General features: G+C 36.2%; 1 protein-coding gene across 1 annotated transcript in view; it reads left to right on the top strand.

Annotated features, from left to right (window-relative positions):
• LOC106909087 (epidermal growth factor receptor substrate 15-like 1) overlaps positions 1 to 15,638 on the top strand; it is a 161,602-nt gene extending 145,964 nt beyond the window's left edge. The window contains exons 25-26 of the mRNA XM_088005198.1: positions 8,348 to 8,364; positions 13,710 to 15,638. Coding sequence (XP_087861324.1) covers positions 8,348 to 8,364; positions 13,710 to 13,856 — 164 coding nt within the window. The 3' untranslated portion in view covers positions 13,857 to 15,638. The remainder of the gene's footprint in view (positions 1 to 8,347; positions 8,365 to 13,709) is intronic.
• Positions 15,639 to 18,745: the final 3,107 nt, after the last annotated feature.

The following is an 18,745-nucleotide window of genomic DNA, read 5'->3' as shown; positions in this document are numbered from 1 at the left end:
GGCGGCGGAAACGGCGTGACCCAGGGGCCGGGATCTCCGGCGGCTCAGGGCAGCAGTAACGGCGGGGTCCGACTCCAGGCGGGCAGAACGCCAGCCGAGTTCCCACCCAGGGATTCTGGCTGGCTGGAGCTCCGCCACAGAACTCCTCCGCTCTAGGTCCCCGCCGCCGCCTCCGTCGCGGCCCGCGTTGCCTGGGTGCGTCGAGGTCAGAGGCGAGACCCAGTTCTTCCAGCAGCAGCGGAGAAGGCAAGATCTCTACGTCCTTGTAGAGATCCCGTTGAGCCAACTCCAACTGCTGCTGGAACCAAGCCTCGCTACCCCACACGCTGGCGTCCTCACCTCTTTTGTGGTCGGATCCTACTGTCATGATTTGATGATGATGGGAGTGGTGAGAGAGACGCCAGGGAGCCCAGGTTGTCATGATGATGAAATATTTAATGAAAAACCAGGAGGAACAACGGAAAATCACAGGTAGGACAGGAACAGGACACAGACGTGGGACGAGGGTGAAAACACGACGAGGATCCGACAAGGAACACTGACAACAGGTGGGACTAAATACACTGGGATGGTAATCACAGGAACGACACACAGCTGGGATCAATCAAGACAGAGACTCAGGGGAAAACAGGACTAGACAGACAGAAACTACACAGAAAACACAGATCCTAACACTTTATAGATATCTCCCTCTTCTTCCTCACATCGTGTCTTTAGGAAACTTTCAAAACAAAAACGGAAGATTTAGGATCTATCTTACTTTTGACAGAGTGAAAGAATATAAATAGTCTTTACCACCTGTGTAAACTTTGCTGGTGAATGTTATAACACATAATGTAAGTTTTATAATATGTGTTATATTGTTTCATTTCTAATATAGTCCCTTGTGTCAGATAATCTAAGTCAATGTTAGAGAATAATTAATTTTATTAGATTTACGGAATCTCAGTTAGCCTTCATAGCGGGGCTGAACCCGTATTACACCAAGCACTGTAGCTAATATTAGCTGGTATCTCGCCGGTGGACATAAATACAGTAAAGTAATATTCTAATCACAAAATATACACAATAATATGTCCATCTTACTTGTGAAATGTTATCTGTGGAGCCCTCACATCAATAATCCATAGATCCGAACAACAATATCCCTCAGTGCTGAGGCATCTTCTGCTGTTTTGATTGAGCAAAGTAGGAACGGTAGCTCCAAGATGGCCGCCGTATTTCCTGCGCCAGAGCGGCCAATGCGGGGTCTACTCTTATAGTATGTCTAAGGTCTCACTGGCCCTCCGGCTCCTTTTGTAAAAAGAGGCGCGGTCATGGATAATGTTTCTTTTTGAAACAAAGTGTTTGCCAAATTTCTGCATCAATATAGTGAACTCATACTCTGGATGTGGCAGGAAACACAAAAGAGCCAAAAATAGGTGCAGCATCTCTCCCCACAGAGTACAGGAGTGAATTTACCTGCACCTCGGCGTTCTCTCTGTCAAGTTTCAACTCGACTCTGAAGCAGGAGAATCTCTTCCGCCACGTTGGCCACTCCTCAGGCTGTGTAAAATCAAATGGTTCTGGAGGTCCAAACTTTGCCATTGTGCTCTCTCTATAGGCATTTAAATCCTTAATTCTGTCACCATGTCATGGTATAAGGGAAATCACAAGAGGTAATCGTCAGTTGAAAAGCCATGCTTCTTTATTTAGCTACAGCAAGGGCAGTCTTTCTCAAATTGTGGTCCATGGACTGCAGAGCTTGCCTATGATGCTCTGCAGTCCATGAGGTACTGCATGTAAACCAATGTTCATTTGCCGTGATGGAGCTCAATGCACCTGTCGCAACAGCTAGTTTACCAAAGGAGTGCATTAAAAATAATGTTGGAAAACTGGCTTAAAACCAAGTCACTGAAAAGAAAGGCTGCACATGCTGGTGGAAAGAAAACAACTTCAGGACTACTTATGATCAGAGGAAGCTAAGTCATAGCTGCTGCTAAGTGTTGATGTGTTGTTCAAGAGTGATTGGATTTCTATGGTGAGCAGTAGGACGTGACTCAGTTAGTGAGAACTGTTCTTTGTTTTTTTTTTATTAATTTGTTTGGCTTTGATGCTCTGATTACACATCTACAGCTATTGTTATTTTTATTTAATTAAAAATCATTACATTAAATTAATTAAATACAATTGCTAGAAATGGGTTAATTACTTTTATACTTAATGGTGCTGAAAATGATTTTTTGTTTCTGTTAAGACAACTCAAGTCTATTTTTCTGTAATTGTGCTTCTAAATCACAAATAGCCCTAAATGTCATTAATGCACATAACACTTAGTAAAGAACAATTTCTTTCATTTCTGTGTGTTTGACATCATTGGAAAGCTTAGACTCCACACTATCAGAATCAGTGAATAACTCAAAATGCCCAAGTAGACGTGTTCATGGCTTTGTTGTGGCCAGTCACATTTACCAAACAGCACCACTCTTCTCATTAAGATGATCAAAGAAAACAACAATATGTGAGTTAAGAGATTAATATTTTCATTTCAGGTTGCATTATATATAAAGATGTGTTATCGTGGGGGCAATTTCAGGTTAGGTGGTCCGTGACTGTTTGTTAAATGGGTTAAGTGATCCTCAGCCTGAAAAAGTTTGAGAAACACTGGCATAAGGTAACAACATGAACTGCTTCTTTTTTGAACTAGTTTCTCTGTATAGTTTGATAGTGCTCCCCTAATGGTCATGAACCCAAACTACTGTAACTCCAGATGTACAATAGAAACTAACCTCACAACAGCCACTAAAGCCAAAAAACCTTTAAAAAAAATTCTCACAAATTATGGAGGTAAAAAATATAAGAACATTGGAGAAATGTTCCATATGCAGTGAGTTGACAAATGGAAAGATTTTTTGAGTGAACACTGTAATTTCCAGACTATTAGTTATAAGCCATAAACAAGTATGGCTTAACATAATATTTATACAGAAATATATTTTTAGTGAAATACGTACTGGTAGCATACAAATACATACCGTAAATGTTTTTTCCTAACTGTTGTTGTAACATGGCTGCTTAAAGCAAAAGGAAAAATAATTGATTGCGCTCCTAGTCTAACTCCTGCACACTGAAACCATCAAAGTCGACTTCTTTAGTGTCAGAGCTGAACAGCCTCACACACACTTCCTTAGTCTCTCTTTCGTTGTCTCTCAGCATCACTTTTGTTTTGAGGTAAATTTGCTCTTGGACTTCTGCTGTCCTCTTCATCTCACAGCTGTCCACCCTTTTGAAACCTGTTGGTAAAAAGTAGTGCATTAGCCGTATCACAGCAAAGAATCAAAGCATGTAAAAAAGTATTGGCTTATAGTTCAGAAATAACAGCATTAAGAAACTGGAGCTTGGGTAGGGCCCAAACTTAACTGACATATACAGCAATTGTGGAAAATGAAGACACATCTTCCCACAGGTTAATGATGAGGCAGATCAAAGACAAGTCAGCAGTCTCGTCTGTGAAAGTCAACCAAACTTTAATAAAATGCAAAAGATGTCTTTCAGAAATCAGACAGAAAAAAAATGCATAGATTCAGTCAGATCTGGTATATACTCTGATTACCTGCAGTTACATAGATTTAAGCCACATTTACGCTGCAAAACAAGCCGCTTCTGGAATATTACCGCACCATCTGCTTGCCTAACTAATGATGGTTGGTTACTTTTAACAGTTTTGGTTTTATGAGTCATACTTCCTAAAAAGGAGTTGTTATTTCTGAGATTCTCCAACTCCAGGTGCAAAACCTGGAACCACACTATCTCTGATTTGTTCGCGCTGACCAGTGCAAGAATGTGCAAACATAATATTTCAGAGCAGCAGAGCTGTGATATCATGATATCATTATGACAAATCATACTGAGTTAATTAATATAAGTTTCAATAACTGCAACATATTGTAATAAAAGAATAAGTGTTTTATCGCATATTGTAATAAAAGACAAAATATAATCTCACACAAGCCTACACGTTGCTCACGACCCTGCAGGCTGGCAGCCAAACAGCATTGTGGATGAAACAAGCTATTTTTGTTTTAAGGTTTAGGAAGTTGCTTTTTATAGATGTTATAATTTGTAATACATTAGAAGTTCTGAGAAATATATACCAAAATAGTACTACAACAAATACTACAAATAAAAATGCATGCTAGGTTTTGCACACACCAGAGCATTTTAGGGAAGTTTACATTTCAGATATTAAATGGGATGTTTTTTTCTTGCTTCTTAATATTACTGACTGTAGAATTTTCTAACATAAGACACGGCAGTATCACCACTCAACTGTCATCCCTTTTGTTTGTTGACCCTGCATGAACTTGCTGTGTGTGTATGTGGATGTGTGCGTGTACGTTTGCGTGTGTATGTTTGTCTGTACTTAGTAATCAGTGTGCTTCTTTGTTCTTTTTTCAACACACTTTTAAGTTCTTGCAATAGATCTTCCAGCACACATCAAACAGCTACGGCTGAAAATCTTGTCCCTGAACGTTTTTTATTTAATGTAATAGGGACGTTTCTTGACACTCAAGGACACTACAAAACACACAACAAAATGTTAATAAAATCACCTTTAATAGAGGGTGACAACTTTACAGAGTAGAAAACTGTTTATTCATTAACATTACTTATTTCAAATGGAAGCATACATCTACATGATAATATTATATTTATGTAATGTAAAAAAATATTGAACGAAGGTTAAAGTAAAATTACCACAGCAAATTAGCTTAGCGTAGAGTTGGATCCTTTGAACTAATTGTCATTATGTCATATTCATTACATCTTAAAAACATTTCCAAAATTCCTCATTTTACACAATAGAAATTTGCATTATAAACCGTATACAGTAGAAACGATAGAAATTTGAATAGAACTCTGCAGTCTACCGACTAACTGAGGTAATGCTTGTTGATGACGTAATGGCTGACATCAAGACAGAACAAGCAGCATGGTTTGACAGTGCTAGGCAAGAGCTTGTTAAAAAGGCAAAAACATTAATTATATGAACCTGGATCGGGAATGCTTGGTCAGACAGTGGGAAACCAGGAGTGGAGGAGGATTGGTGCAACCCCTGCCAGGACCCACACAAGGTACAGCTCCACAAGGTAAAGACCAATGGACTCTGCTTTTTAACCCTCCTGCTGTCTTAGCAATGCTCAGGAGGAGAAAGGCAGATGTCACGATCAGACAGCGGGGAAGTAAAAAAAAAACTTGGGATTTCAGTTCAGAAATTACACCACCTCTTAAACACCAAACATGTTACTCGTCAAAAATGACCAGGGGCGCGGTATAGGGGGAAAAGTTATGACAATTTTAAGGGCCCTAGATGACAGGGGGCCCTCCACAAAAAAAAAAAAAAAAAAAAAGAATTTACAGAAATTAAAAAAAAATCAGGGCCCTGTCAGTTACTGTTATTGTGTTTTTAAAAATTGTTTTTAGTAGTAAAGATTAAATGTTACCCCTCCCAGACCAAAAAGCACACATCTATATTTACACTGGACTCCCTCCTGTATCTGCATAAAATGGTTCGTTCCTGCTTGGCACACTTGATGGTGACGTTTTCAGCAGCAGTCAGTACAAGACAAGAATGACTGTGGCTGTTACTAAGCTGCCTAGAAAAACAATGAAGTCAAGTTTTAAGCGATAAGAGAGAGAAAAAGATAAGAGTTTCTACTTGTAACACAGCTTTTCTCCAAGAGAGGGGAGCAGACTGAGATTATCAACCATTTAGCATAGTTAGCTTAGCAACAGACTACTGTTGCTTCCATAGCATTTAATGAATTAAGGAAAAGAAATACCAAGAAATTCATATCTTTAACTTGTCTCTGTACCTTTTACCACACTTAACAACAGTTGAGTTAGTCAGCAGCAGCTCTAACCCTCGATACCAGCATAAACCCTCTTTCTCCCCATTCCCAGTGAAAAAAGTGAGCAACACTGTATCCAACCTAGTTAGCATCATTCCAGGGAATCCATAGGTATTTCTCTGTGTCTTTGCTCTTTTTACAATTACACAACAAAAACAATATATTTGTTGCTGACAGAAATTCAAACAATCTTTATAAAATTATAATAAAAAACACCCTCCTGTCTGGACTGCAGCCAGTCCACACAGTTTTACCTTGGCTTGCGTTTAAATTACAGATATATATTGCCACGTCCCTCCTGACCCATCCTCTCCTTAGTGAAATTAAAGTTGCAGTATGTCATTTTTATAAAAAAAATATTTTTTACATATTTGTTGAAACTGTCATTGTGTTGGGTATGAGGGATAATTTCATACCCAATGAAGGGTATGAGAGATAATTTGTGAAAAAATTATTTTCTCTGCTTTCTCCCAGTGCTAGAAACAACCAATCAGAGGCAGGAGGCGGGTTTTAGCGCTGTCAATCACAATCTCATGTGGCTGCTCAGCCTCCCCCCATTCGCTCTGTGCTAAGCTGCAACTAGCATAGCCTGTCGTGAATGCTGAGTCTAGTTAGCATAGCTACCAATGACGGCAGATAAACAGTTTTCCTGTAACGATAAGTTGTTTCTCCACCATTAGCACATTTAGCAGTGAGTGAATGAGGTTGATTAAAGGCACTAAGACTGTCCTCCTGGTTCTGATTGGTTGTTTTTGGTCAGAACGGTGCATTACTTTAGCTAACAATAACAGCTCAGGGAGGAGGTGGAGGAGATTGATTTTTTTCAGATTTTCTGTCTCATAGCAAACTGTCATAACATGGTAACAACTTAACAAATATGGAGATAGACTCAAGAAACTTTAACAGTAGTTGCCCAGTGGGGGCCCAATTAAATTTTTTGTCATGGGGCCGAAGATTCCTGATGGCGCCCCTGCTGTAAACATTCAGAGTCTGTGCTTACATTCACATAGACTTTGAATGTAAACCAGATGCACCTGATGCTCAAAATGTATTTGGTCTGAACGTACCATTAGACCATGGGAGGATTAAACAGTAAAATTAGGAGCAGAAAAAAGCTAAATACAAGTAATTTGCCAGGTCCCCCTTAAAATTAGATTTTTAAAGGAAGACCTGGTAATGATAGGTAGCAGCATAAAACAAAACAGTGTCGTGCACAAATAATATTTGCTGTTCATAACGAGTGTTATGGTTTTAACACATACAAATAAATACATTTTACTCAATTAGTGTGTAGTTTTTTTGTTTCTATTGTAAGTTTTGCACAATTCATATTACTATATATATATATATATATGTGTGTGTGTGTGTGTGTGTGTGTGTGTGTGTGTGTGTGTGTGTGTGTGTGTGTACTGTCAAATGCATTTTATGCCATATCACATATCCCTATTACCCAATCACTTTCGTGTTTTCTCTTCCATTTGGTTGTTCAATTGAAGCTGTGAAAGTTATATAAGCCATCTTTTTAAACAATTTTGCACAAACCCTTGAAAGTAATTTGGGATATTTCTTATACATGTATTGTTGGAATTAATTCCGAGGTCCTTATGTGTCAAGACTCAAAAATCATATTGGCACTTATGCAAGACCAATCATTTAATTGTTGTTGTTGACTGTTTTCTTCTGTAATTTAAATCCCTTAGGTATAAGAGACAACTTTAATTGTTTTTAAGTGCTTATGTGCTAAATAATAAATGTGAATATGTATTTCTTTGGCAGTTACTGACAGCAATTAACCATCTTTTTTGGAAGCAAGAAGGACTGGATATTATTTTGCTGTCTTTTATTAAACCATTTTAGTTAAACGGCATTCTTGTAATTTAACACTGGGACCAAAGAAAAAAAATAGTTGGAGCACATTTTTATCGTTACTTATTTAAATAGATTTATAAATAAATAAATAATTTAATTAGACAGTTCACACCCTTGTGCAAGTAAAGATAAGAAAAAATGTCTTGGAATTAATAGATTTCAATCAACATGTTATTTGTGCTGACACTTTTGGATCGGTGTCATATTAGACATGCTCTATTAATTTTTCTATTTACAGATGACATTCTCCCTGATTATTTTTTAAATAGATTATTTCTACATAAAGGGGTCATTGATCGTTGTGTTTCCACTTAGTTTAATTTTCATAGCACCACTTGTAGTTGCTAACACTGTAGGTAGCAGTAGCTTAGTTAGTAGTTTATTAGTTGTAATTTTGAAAACCTCTTGTTTAAAGCAAGTGGAGATGCTTTCAGAATGAAACTCATTTTCAGATAGTATTTAAAAGATGTTGATTTCTATTCCTTTTTCATGTCTTTGTGTGTCACTGAGAAATGTAAATAGTTAAATCTGCTAACTTGACTGATGCTTGGTTTTTAACTTGTATGTGTTCTTTGCGCCTCCAGCAGGACCTGATAAAGTCAAGGTAAGAAATTAAGCACACAGAGGGATTCACATGAAACTAGGTTTTAATTAGAATTGCTTTTTAAATATTTAATTACATATCAGATGCATGATAAACAAAGAGCAGAAAGAAAAATAAGCAAAAAAAATTTAGCATTGAGGATATTTAGACAAACATATCAATCGGATAACTTTTACAAAATGAACGAAGAGTATCCCATTTTAACATGGAACCGGCTGCAGTTAGCAGTTGTTTTTCATTGGTTAGTTTTGTATAACCTTTATAAGGTTTGGTAAAACCTTCAAAAAACTATATATCACTGTTCTTACAATTCAGCTGCTCTAATTTATGGAAGTTAGGAAATGTGGAATTTAAAGCTGTGTTTTCATTGGAATAAAATATATGGTCACTTACATTCTGGTCTTCTGATCTAGTATTTGGTGTCAACCATTTCTTGTTCACAGAAAAATAATTTTAATTTATTTCAATTTATTTACATAGTGTCAATTTCCAACACACATCATACTTCTAAACTGTACCTATTCCTTTATTGTGCTAATTTTCATAAGCATATCGTCTGTGAACTTTTAATATATTGACAATTTGTACAATTCTGATAATATATTGGCATTGTACTCTTGAAAAATGTGAATTGTAATTTTTTTAAATCAGAAACTGTTGTAATTGATCCTTCTGAGTTCTGTTAGCCTGATGTGTTTGCAATACTGTAGTGTGTATGAAGCATGTAATGTACAAAGTGACAAAGCAGAATAATAAAAAACATTGATAAGTAGTCAAAATGTGTATGTCATTAGCAATAATAGTAAACCAGATGTTTACCTGGAGCATACTGTGATCACACTAATATTTAAAATATATAAAGTTCATATATTTAAAAGACATTCTAAATATATTTTAAATGTAATTTGTTCACAAAAATGGTACACTTAATATATTCACAAATCAAGGACGTTTATGTTACATAAAATCAGGGGGTACTATGACAAAAAAAAATATATATATATATATATATATATATATATACAGACATACACACAAAATATACAATTAATTCTTTGTGTGCTTTTGAGATTTTGTGCTGATTAATTTCTTTGCAAAGCGATAAAAGCTGGTAGCTCTTGAATTGCTACAAAATAAAGCTGTATTTCCCTCAACCCACTGGCTGCAATGTTAACACCTTGAGATGCCATGAGACCTAAATCCTGAACATCATGGCATGGAGTGCATCCCAGTTTTCCATGTCTGGCATATAACCATTCATTTTAGGTTTTAAACTGGTTCTATTGATCCTGTGTCCAGACAGAGGGATAATCAGCAGCCCAGCATAATGACCTGTTTGTTCTGAAGATCCTGCAGCTTCCAGTTCATCTTCCTAACATGGCGCCTCCTCACCCTGACTCTCATACTGACAGGAGGAACCACAGAGCTCTGTTAGGTTAAAGCTCATCTTCTGAAGTTGGGATATTTTTCCTCCAACAGGTTCCAGAGGAATCACCTCAAACCAGATGTTGGACTGGATTTTATTTCAATGTCATTTGTGAATGTTAGAGCCTTGTTTTCAACAGTGGAGCTAAAGATTGAAAAAGGTTATCATTTTGGAGGAAATCTCATCAACATCAATATTTACACTAAATAAGAGGCAAAAAATAATAATTTGATAGACTCTGAGCTCAAAGCGAGATGCCCAAACTATTCTTAATTAAATATTAGTCAATTTAACTTCACATAATTATCGTGACAGAAGCCATTTGTTTGTTAAATACTTAATGAAACATATTTACCGTGTTTGATGTTGTGAATGACGTAAACTCACAGACTAACAAGATAATTAGTCCAAGTTTGTCGTTTATTGAACGTTCAGGAACTACAGCTGCTGTTACGAGCCACAGCAAAGGTAAACGAAGGTAAAACAACTGAACAGCTGATCAACTCTAAACCACTCCTACCTTTTTACACTCTCTCTCTTTGTTATTTAAGGACACCTGTTGCCATGGCAACCGTCTGCACTCCTTGAGTCGAGCAGAGATTACTTTAAAAACATAACATTCAGTCCGTTACGTTATCAGGTTTTCAGGCTTGATATTTATTTTGCGGTCATTAATAAGCCTCCCTGAACACAGCGGTGGTTGATTAGTTCATTTTAAACTCCTGCTCTAGTTATTTTGGTAATGCAACCGAAACGCACAGAATTGCGCAACACCTTGTTGAAACAATAATTACTGAGATTATTATTGTTGTTGGGTCATTAATTTGAGCACGTTTTGTTGATTTATTTATTTATTAAATAAAGTTATGAACGTTTTAAGCCAGTCAGAAGACCTGCTGCTCTCAGCCTCCTGGCGACGTTCAGTTTGTCACCTAATGCTGAGATCGACTCAAAACCTTCCACTGTAGACGTGTTGCAGCCCTGCTCTAGCAAAGCACTAAGAGTTCAGAAAAAAACATGAAATGGGAAAAAAAGTTATTTAACTGATTAAGTTGTGTTTTAGATTGTTCTTGAAAAACTAATCAGTCACGGCTGATTAGTGGGTGAACTCACGGATGCACAGTGAACCCACTGACTCGTCACAGCTGACAGCCGCTCCTCTTTCTTGCAGGTACTGCGTACCCCCGCTAAATCTTTTAGGGGTACGCAGTGCCCTGCCGTACCCCCTTACTTTCACCCCTGCATAAAATGCCATATACTTAAAGATACAAAGTATAACTTTAGTTGTTCCAAAAAAGCATGTGATAGTAAACTTGGTACACTTCAAATTGTGATTTTCTACAACTTAATTACAGTTAAAATAGATTAAGCACCAAATTAGTTGTTCCTAAATGACGCACTTCAAGCTAAATAATCCTTTACAAATTTGCAGTATACTGATAATTTGTCTGGCTTAGTACTTAGTCTATTTATTTCTCACAATGGCAACACTCTGCCATGACCAAGTGGGGGTTTAAGTAGACAGAGCAGATGCTAAGAAAACAAACTGATCTAAGATTAAGGATCACTTCTCTTTTAGCTGTCTTTTTAGATAAAACCATTTTAGTTCAACAGAATTCATGTAATTTAATAAGAATGCTGTTGAATTACATTCTGTGTTAAAGAACACTTAAAAGTTAGTAACAGGAGGAGTAGTATGTCACCCAATGCCTCCCCCCAGGAAAGTGTCATCTGAACAGATTTCTGAGCAGATGCAGCAACAATGAAAAGGAAATATACTGAGAGAAAATATGAAATAACTTCTAACTTTATGGTAAAAATGTAACTGAAAGTGGTCTGTGTTTTTTTCCCTGGCGGTCTAAGAATAAGTGGTCTCAGAATAATCTAACCCTCTCTAGCTTAATCAAAACAGAAAAGTATTTACCCGTCTTAACAGTAGACAACATGTCTGCCTCACAGACTAAACCTGGAAGAGAAGCCTGATGGCTAAAAGATCTGCCTCCAATTCTACTTTTTGAAATTCTAGGAACCAGCAATAAACCTTTAGTCAGAGAGCAAAGTTCTCTGTTAGAAACATGTGGAACAATCAGATCTCCTCTGCATGGTGGCGTTTGATTACTAGGGGTTTTTTATGTGAAAAGGGACACTGAAATAGAAATATGATCTCGCTTCATAATTGTAATTTTGCTGTAGCATTTTAGATCAGCTGAATGTTTTTACCTACATTTTGTGGACTTCCTGACAGCAAAGTATTAGAGGAGCCTTGAAATAACAAATTCATAGATTAGTTTTCTAGTGTGACTCCTGGACAGGATATTTCTCATTTTTGTAATATTCCAGAGGTGAAAGAATTAAATTTTAGAAACCTGTTTATAATGGAATTTAAATTATATGTCCTAGTCAAAAATAACACAGAAGTTCTTTAATTTATTAATGGAGGGAAATTTAATGCCATCCAGATTAAGTGATTGGCTAAGCAGTTTCATTTTCAAAACGCTTCTCCAAAGACAAGAACTTCTGTCTTGTCTTATAAAAACAGAAGATTTTGAATAATCAAGGTTTTTATGTCTGCAAGACGTCTGTAATATACCTAATTGATTGGATTCATCAAGACTTATGGACAAATAAAGTTGAGTGTCATAAGCTTAACAGTAAAAATGTATCCCATGCTGTTGATGATTTTACCAATCAGAAGCATACAAACTGAGAACTTTGACCAAACACTGAACCTTGTGTTACTCTACAAGAAGCCCCTTAATTGAAACTGGAATCTGTCAGTTAAAGGGAAACCAACCATGTTGTTCCCTGGATCACTTTTCTAAGAGAACAATATGATCAACTACATCAAGAAGCATCACTGAGAAGAAAATAACAGAAATAAATTCACTATCTGAGGCCATGTGAATATCATTAGTGACTTTCATCAGTGCTGTCAGGCAGCAATGTACCGTAATGTCTGCCTTCTGACAAACTGATGTTCTTATTTTAGACTGTGGTGGTTGAAAAGAAATTTGCACTAAATCTCACAAACAACACATTATCAAATTATCGTTGAGCAAAGTCTCTGGTAAATTATTTTTCTATTCAGTTGGAATTTGTCTTTATGAGATTTTTGTTTTGTTTTGTTTTGATTTTTAAGGATTTTTTTGGCTCTAGTGGCCTTTATTTGATAGTTAATTGACAGGAAAGTTGGTAATGAGAGATTTGCTTTTTTAGGATACTTTATCTGTTTATGTGTGGAGAGTGTATGGTAACACTTTATGTGACGGGTTGTGAATAAGACTGTCGTGACACCATCATAAACATGACATAACACCTGTCATGAACATGAATAAGCCTTCATGAATATTTATGACTGTTGTCATAAAGTGTCATTCAGTAAATTATGACACTTTTAATACAAAGTTGACATTATTCAAAATGTCTTTGTTATGAGAACTTAACATTAACCAAGAAATCATTACTGATATAAATTTGTTATAAAAGTATTACTGATTAAACTTTAAAAAATATGTAGCTTTATGTTATTAAAGCTGAAGTTTAATCAGTAATACTTTTATAACAAATTTATATCAGGTCATGATTTCTTGGTTGGCAGTCAAGCTTTCATGCCTCTGCTTCATAGTTTTACATCTGGAGTTTTTAGAGATGTAACTATTACTATGTAATATATTATGCTATTTAATGTATCATCATCATTATTATTATTATTATTATTATTATTATTATTATTATTATTATTATTAACTAGTTATTTTATAAAGCATCTGATTTACAAAATTTTATTTAAACTTGCAATAACACAAGCATTATTACAAGTTAGATACTTAGGAATTTAAAAACAACACTTTTTCTTGCTAAAATAACTGGAACTTGACCAGTGCCTGTCTCAAAAGGATTTATTTCTCTCTTTCTCCAGTTTGGGAATGAAGCTCAGCAACTTGAATGGGCCAAGCGAGAGAGTGAGCGGGCAGAGCGAGATCGACTGAAAAGGCTCAGACAACAGGAACAGGAGGACCTGGAGCTGGCCATTGCCCTTAGCAAGGCAGAGATGTCTAATGCATGACATCTAAATCTAACATGCATCTAACTCAGATGACATTATAATATGAACACATCTACACACACACACACACACACACACACACACACAACCTTGCACCACCATATTTAACATATAGCTGCAAAACTTGTTTGGATGCATGACAAAAAAAGAGTGATTTAATATACAACATGAGGAAGATGAACTTTTGTATGCACTGTGTATTACCACTTTAGTTCTGGATATCAAGACTGATATATTAACTAAATCAAGCAGACAAAACAATTTACCAGGATTTGAGTCTATAGCAGCTCTTTTTTTTGGTACATTCACAATGTGAAAAAACAGCATGTCAGTTAACCTGGCATTGAGCAACAAAGAAGCTAACACAGATGTAGATTCATGTCATAGTGACCAACTGAAGTGGAGAGTGTTTTCTCTTCTAATATTTGATAGAATTTGGTATTTAGTATTTGTGCACAATGCCACAAAAATGATTTATCAAAGAAATGATCAGGTTTAAGAAAATTAGATGATCACTAATAGCAATCAGTAAGACATAACCAAGAGGTAAGATATGAAGATTTTAAGGACTCTAAAATCTTCATCTGATGTACAGAAATGAGGTAGATATTCATTTTTCACCCTGTTTTTAGAATGCTTTCAAAATAGCTTGATATTCCTCTTTGTGCCACACAAAATTAGCATAGAAGGTCAAGCAAGACAGAATTGTTCATAAATTCCAAAGTACCAGAGCTCTCTAGAGACACAAACAGTTGAAATCACTTATTTCCATACAGCTGAGAAGGACTCCAAACCAGCCGGGTTGGTTTTATGCCCAGGCCCAATCTCAATCCCAGCTTCAGGCCCAACTCAGGTTGGGCTTGTGCCTTGCAATCCTCCAAAGCTCCAAAATTTGCGAGAGGACACTACAAGTAGGCGAGGAAAGTCTTATCCAAGGACACATGACTGAGAAGGACAGAGCAGGGGTCACTCCTGTGTCGTCCCTCCCACAGGTTATAAGGCAACTCCTACATTCTGAGCCACCATTCACCCATCCCAGATCACACCAAACTTTTCCTGATTTAGAGCAAATATATTTGTATTTGTATTGTATAACATTTTATTCATGAAATTTTTAAATTCAAAATTCAACAAACATTGTAATATTTGGTAGAATTGCTGTGTAAACTATATACAGGGTCAACGCTAGTAGAATCTGTTTTGTTAGTATGACAAGAATGAGGCAGGTGAGGTTAATGCGTACTTTACTTCACATCACAACTTCCACATACACATTGGTTAATATGTTACACATAAAGATAACTGTACACAACATCTCCCCCTTTTTGAGGAACAGAAAAGGAAATAATCCATCATCAGTTGAGATTAGAGCTTTGTGATTATCACAACTTTGTTGTCCCATGTAAGGATTTTGCTCTATTTGCCCAAAGCTTAAACTTTTGGGCTGATGTTTGAGAAGTCACTTTAATAATTCCTCGTCATATTGTTCCCTCACATTGTTATTTTTCGGGATGTACCTGAGCTCAGCCCATCTTTCACATCTTTGTGACTAGAAGATGCTAAACTAAACAGTCACAATATTTTTTTTGACTGGCTTTTAGTCGAGTATTGAGAAATGTAAAGTTCAACATAAGAGCTGGCACTATTTTGGGATGCTGTTCTCAGGCTTACAAGAGAATATAACAATGGCAAAATACTTGGACACAGTTGGATCAGAGAACAGAACATGTCTCCACAAAGGTAACACTTTATTTAAAGGGGGGTGAATAAGACTGTCATGACACTGTCATAAACATGACATAACACCTGTCATGAACATGAATAAGCCTTCATGAATATTTATGACTGTTGTCATAAAGCGTCATTCGGTAAATTATGACACTTTTAATACAAAAGTTGACATTATTCAAAATGTCTTTGTTATGACAACTTGACATTAACCAAGAAATCATTACTGATATAAATTTGTTATAAAAGTATTACTGATTGCACTTTAAAAATGAGGTAACTTTATGTTATTAAAGGTAAAGTTTAAACAGTAATGATTTATTGGTTAATGTCAAGTTGTCATAACAAAGACATTTTGAATAATGTCAACTTTGTATTAAAAGTGTCATTATTTACCTAATGACACTTTATGACAACAGTCATAAATATTCATGTTCATGACAGGTGTTATGTCATGTTTATGACAGTGTCATGACAGTCTTATTCACCCCCTGCAAATAAAGTGTTACCTCCAAAAATAAGGTATTTGTTCCAGAGTTCATTTGTAAAAATATATTCTCACTTTTCCTCACCAGGTGGACTTTCAGCCCGTGAAAGTCCACCTGATGATGATGTAGAACTTGTTTTGTTGTGTAGCTACCTGCATCTTCACAAGGTTTTTGCTTATATTCTGTGGTTGCAACACATGTTCATCTTTGGGACACAGAACCTCCTATGATGGTCGGGATATTTCCATGCTGGACTTGCATTTAATGTTTGCTTAGAGAAGAATTTCACTTTCAGGCACCTAGAAATAAGTGATGGATAAACCAGACATAGTGGGGTCCAGAATTCTCATGTTGTATATCTTGAAGAATGTTTTTAGATTTTATCATAATGCTACCCAAGTATGATGTGTTTGAAGTGATGCCAATATCCACAAGGTGATAGGCAGAGTAACAGTATAGCATGAACAGTTTTTTTCAGTCAGAACTTTTGACTCTGAAAAAGAAGTAAAAAGAAAAAACTTTTTTGAGAAATTTTTTCTTTACTCTGGTGTTTAGCAAATAAAAATAATTTTGGTTAAAAATAAAAACAGAACTGTTTAGTCTGATTTAATAACATAAATTAAAAGGGGTGAATTGTTTTGCATCATTTTGAATGTAAATATCTGGTTTCAACTGTATATGGACTCCAGCTTGGCTGCATCTTGCAACCCTCCCAGAACAAGCTGGGACATCAAGGCTGTAAACATTTGTCAGCTCCATCATGCCCTTCATCCACAGAGTGCATAGAAGCAGCCAACCTCCTGAACCCCAATCACCAATCCCTGAGGATGACTCTCATCCCTGCAAAGGATGCACAGGATATCTGGGTTTCTCTACTGAACATTATTCATGTGACCCACAAAAAAATGTTCCACAAGGGACTTTCCTCCAGCCTGGAGCTTCCCCCTTCACACTCCTAAATATTGCATTCAGAGTGGATGGTATGTTCTTTGGCAGTATTTGTTTTTTTGTTGTTTTTGTTTCTCTGAGTAAGCAAAGTGTGCAAACCTCAACAAGTGCTACCCTTTCATTAGAGTTGTGACTTTTCTGCAGGAACTTATTAGTTTGCTTACATGCTGTATAACTTTCTGCATTGAAATTACTACAACACAAAGTCCAGGGACTGGAAATTCCATCTGAGGTGTTTTCAGATTGTTTTGGTGATACTGTGTAATATGAGGAAAACATATGCAACAAGATGGTGAATGTTGCAATAATAATGTGATTTGCAGTGAAAATACAAATAAGTAAACAGTATTACCACTTTTGGTTCATAGCAGTACTAGACCCCAAATAATGGTCCATTCAGTCTGGTCTGATTCTGGGAAAGAAAAGAAAAAAAATCAATTACAAGGTTTGGAAAAGTTTTGGCTTCCAGTGACTTCTGGGTGTTAGCATTGGAATGTATCATGAATTACCTTCCCAACTCTTAACCTTTTAAATTATTTCCTGCTGCATGCAACAAATGCCACAAAATACATTACTGGAATAGGGAGTCTGAAAGCATGGTTATTCAAAAATTAGCTAAAATTCAAGCAGTTCCTCACAGTGTATGTATTATGTGATATATATTGTTCAGATCCACTAGGTAGGTATTAGGGATGGTACATAAAAATGCTATGGTTCCATGGTATATACAAAAATGTAAAATAGAAGTGTGTAACATGATCTTAAAACAGATGCAGCAATTATCTCTGCTTAGATGTTGTTCAGCTGTTATGTCATTTGAAACCTTATTGCTATTTTTGACAAAATAAGCACTATCTGGATTTAGTTTTTTTATTCTACTGAACTTACGTTCCCACAATACTGGTTCATTTCAGTTTTGGCTTTAATTTATCTCAAATTATGCTCATATTCACAGTAAAGAATATGAATTTAAATCATTTTGGTGAGAGATGTTGAAGTGTTCAGATTGTGTCTGGTGTCTTTCCTGGGTTGATAAGTGAACAGCAACCTCAGAAGGTTTTATTACTTACTTTACACAACAATATCTTTGTTTATTATTTAGCCATATATTTATCCCATGATGATACAAATGCATGATTTGAATTTTTTGCTTTTATTATTTAATGAAATTCAATAAAACCAGATTTACAGTGGGTATAGAAAGTATTCAGACCCCTTTAAATTTTTCACTCTGTTTCATTGCAGTCATTTACCATATTATTTCTCATGAATGTACAAATACTTCATAAGAATTATTTTTTCCCCATTTTTACAGAAAAAAAACAAAAAGGTAGAATTTTTTGCAAATTTCTTAAAAAAGAAAAACTGAAGTATCACACAGTCACAAATATTCAGACCCTTTGCTCAGTATCTAGAAGCACCATTTTGAGCTAGTACAGCCATGAGTCTTCTAGGGAATGATGCAACAAGCTTTTGACGCCTGGATTTGGGATCCTCTGCCATTCTTCCTTCAGGTCCTCTCCAGCTCCCTCCGATTGGATGGTGAATGTTGGTGGAGCCATTTTCAGGTCTCTCCAGAGATGCTTAATTAGATTTAGGTCAGGGTTCTGGCTGGGACAGTCAAGAATGGTCTCAGAGTTGTTCTGAAGCCACTCCTTTATTATTTTAGCTTTATTTTAGTCATTGTCTTGTTGGAAGGTGAACCTCTGGCCAAGTCTGAGGTCC

This window comes from Poecilia mexicana, unplaced genomic scaffold, assembly GCF_051168715.1.
Source record: "Poecilia mexicana isolate PSO_F unplaced genomic scaffold, ASM5116871v1 scaffold_4, whole genome shotgun sequence".
In the NCBI taxonomy this organism is placed as follows: Eukaryota; Metazoa; Chordata; class Actinopteri; order Cyprinodontiformes; family Poeciliidae; genus Poecilia; species Poecilia mexicana.
The sequence above is the reverse complement of the archived record's forward strand: the minus strand, read 5'-3'. Positions and strand labels throughout refer to the sequence as shown.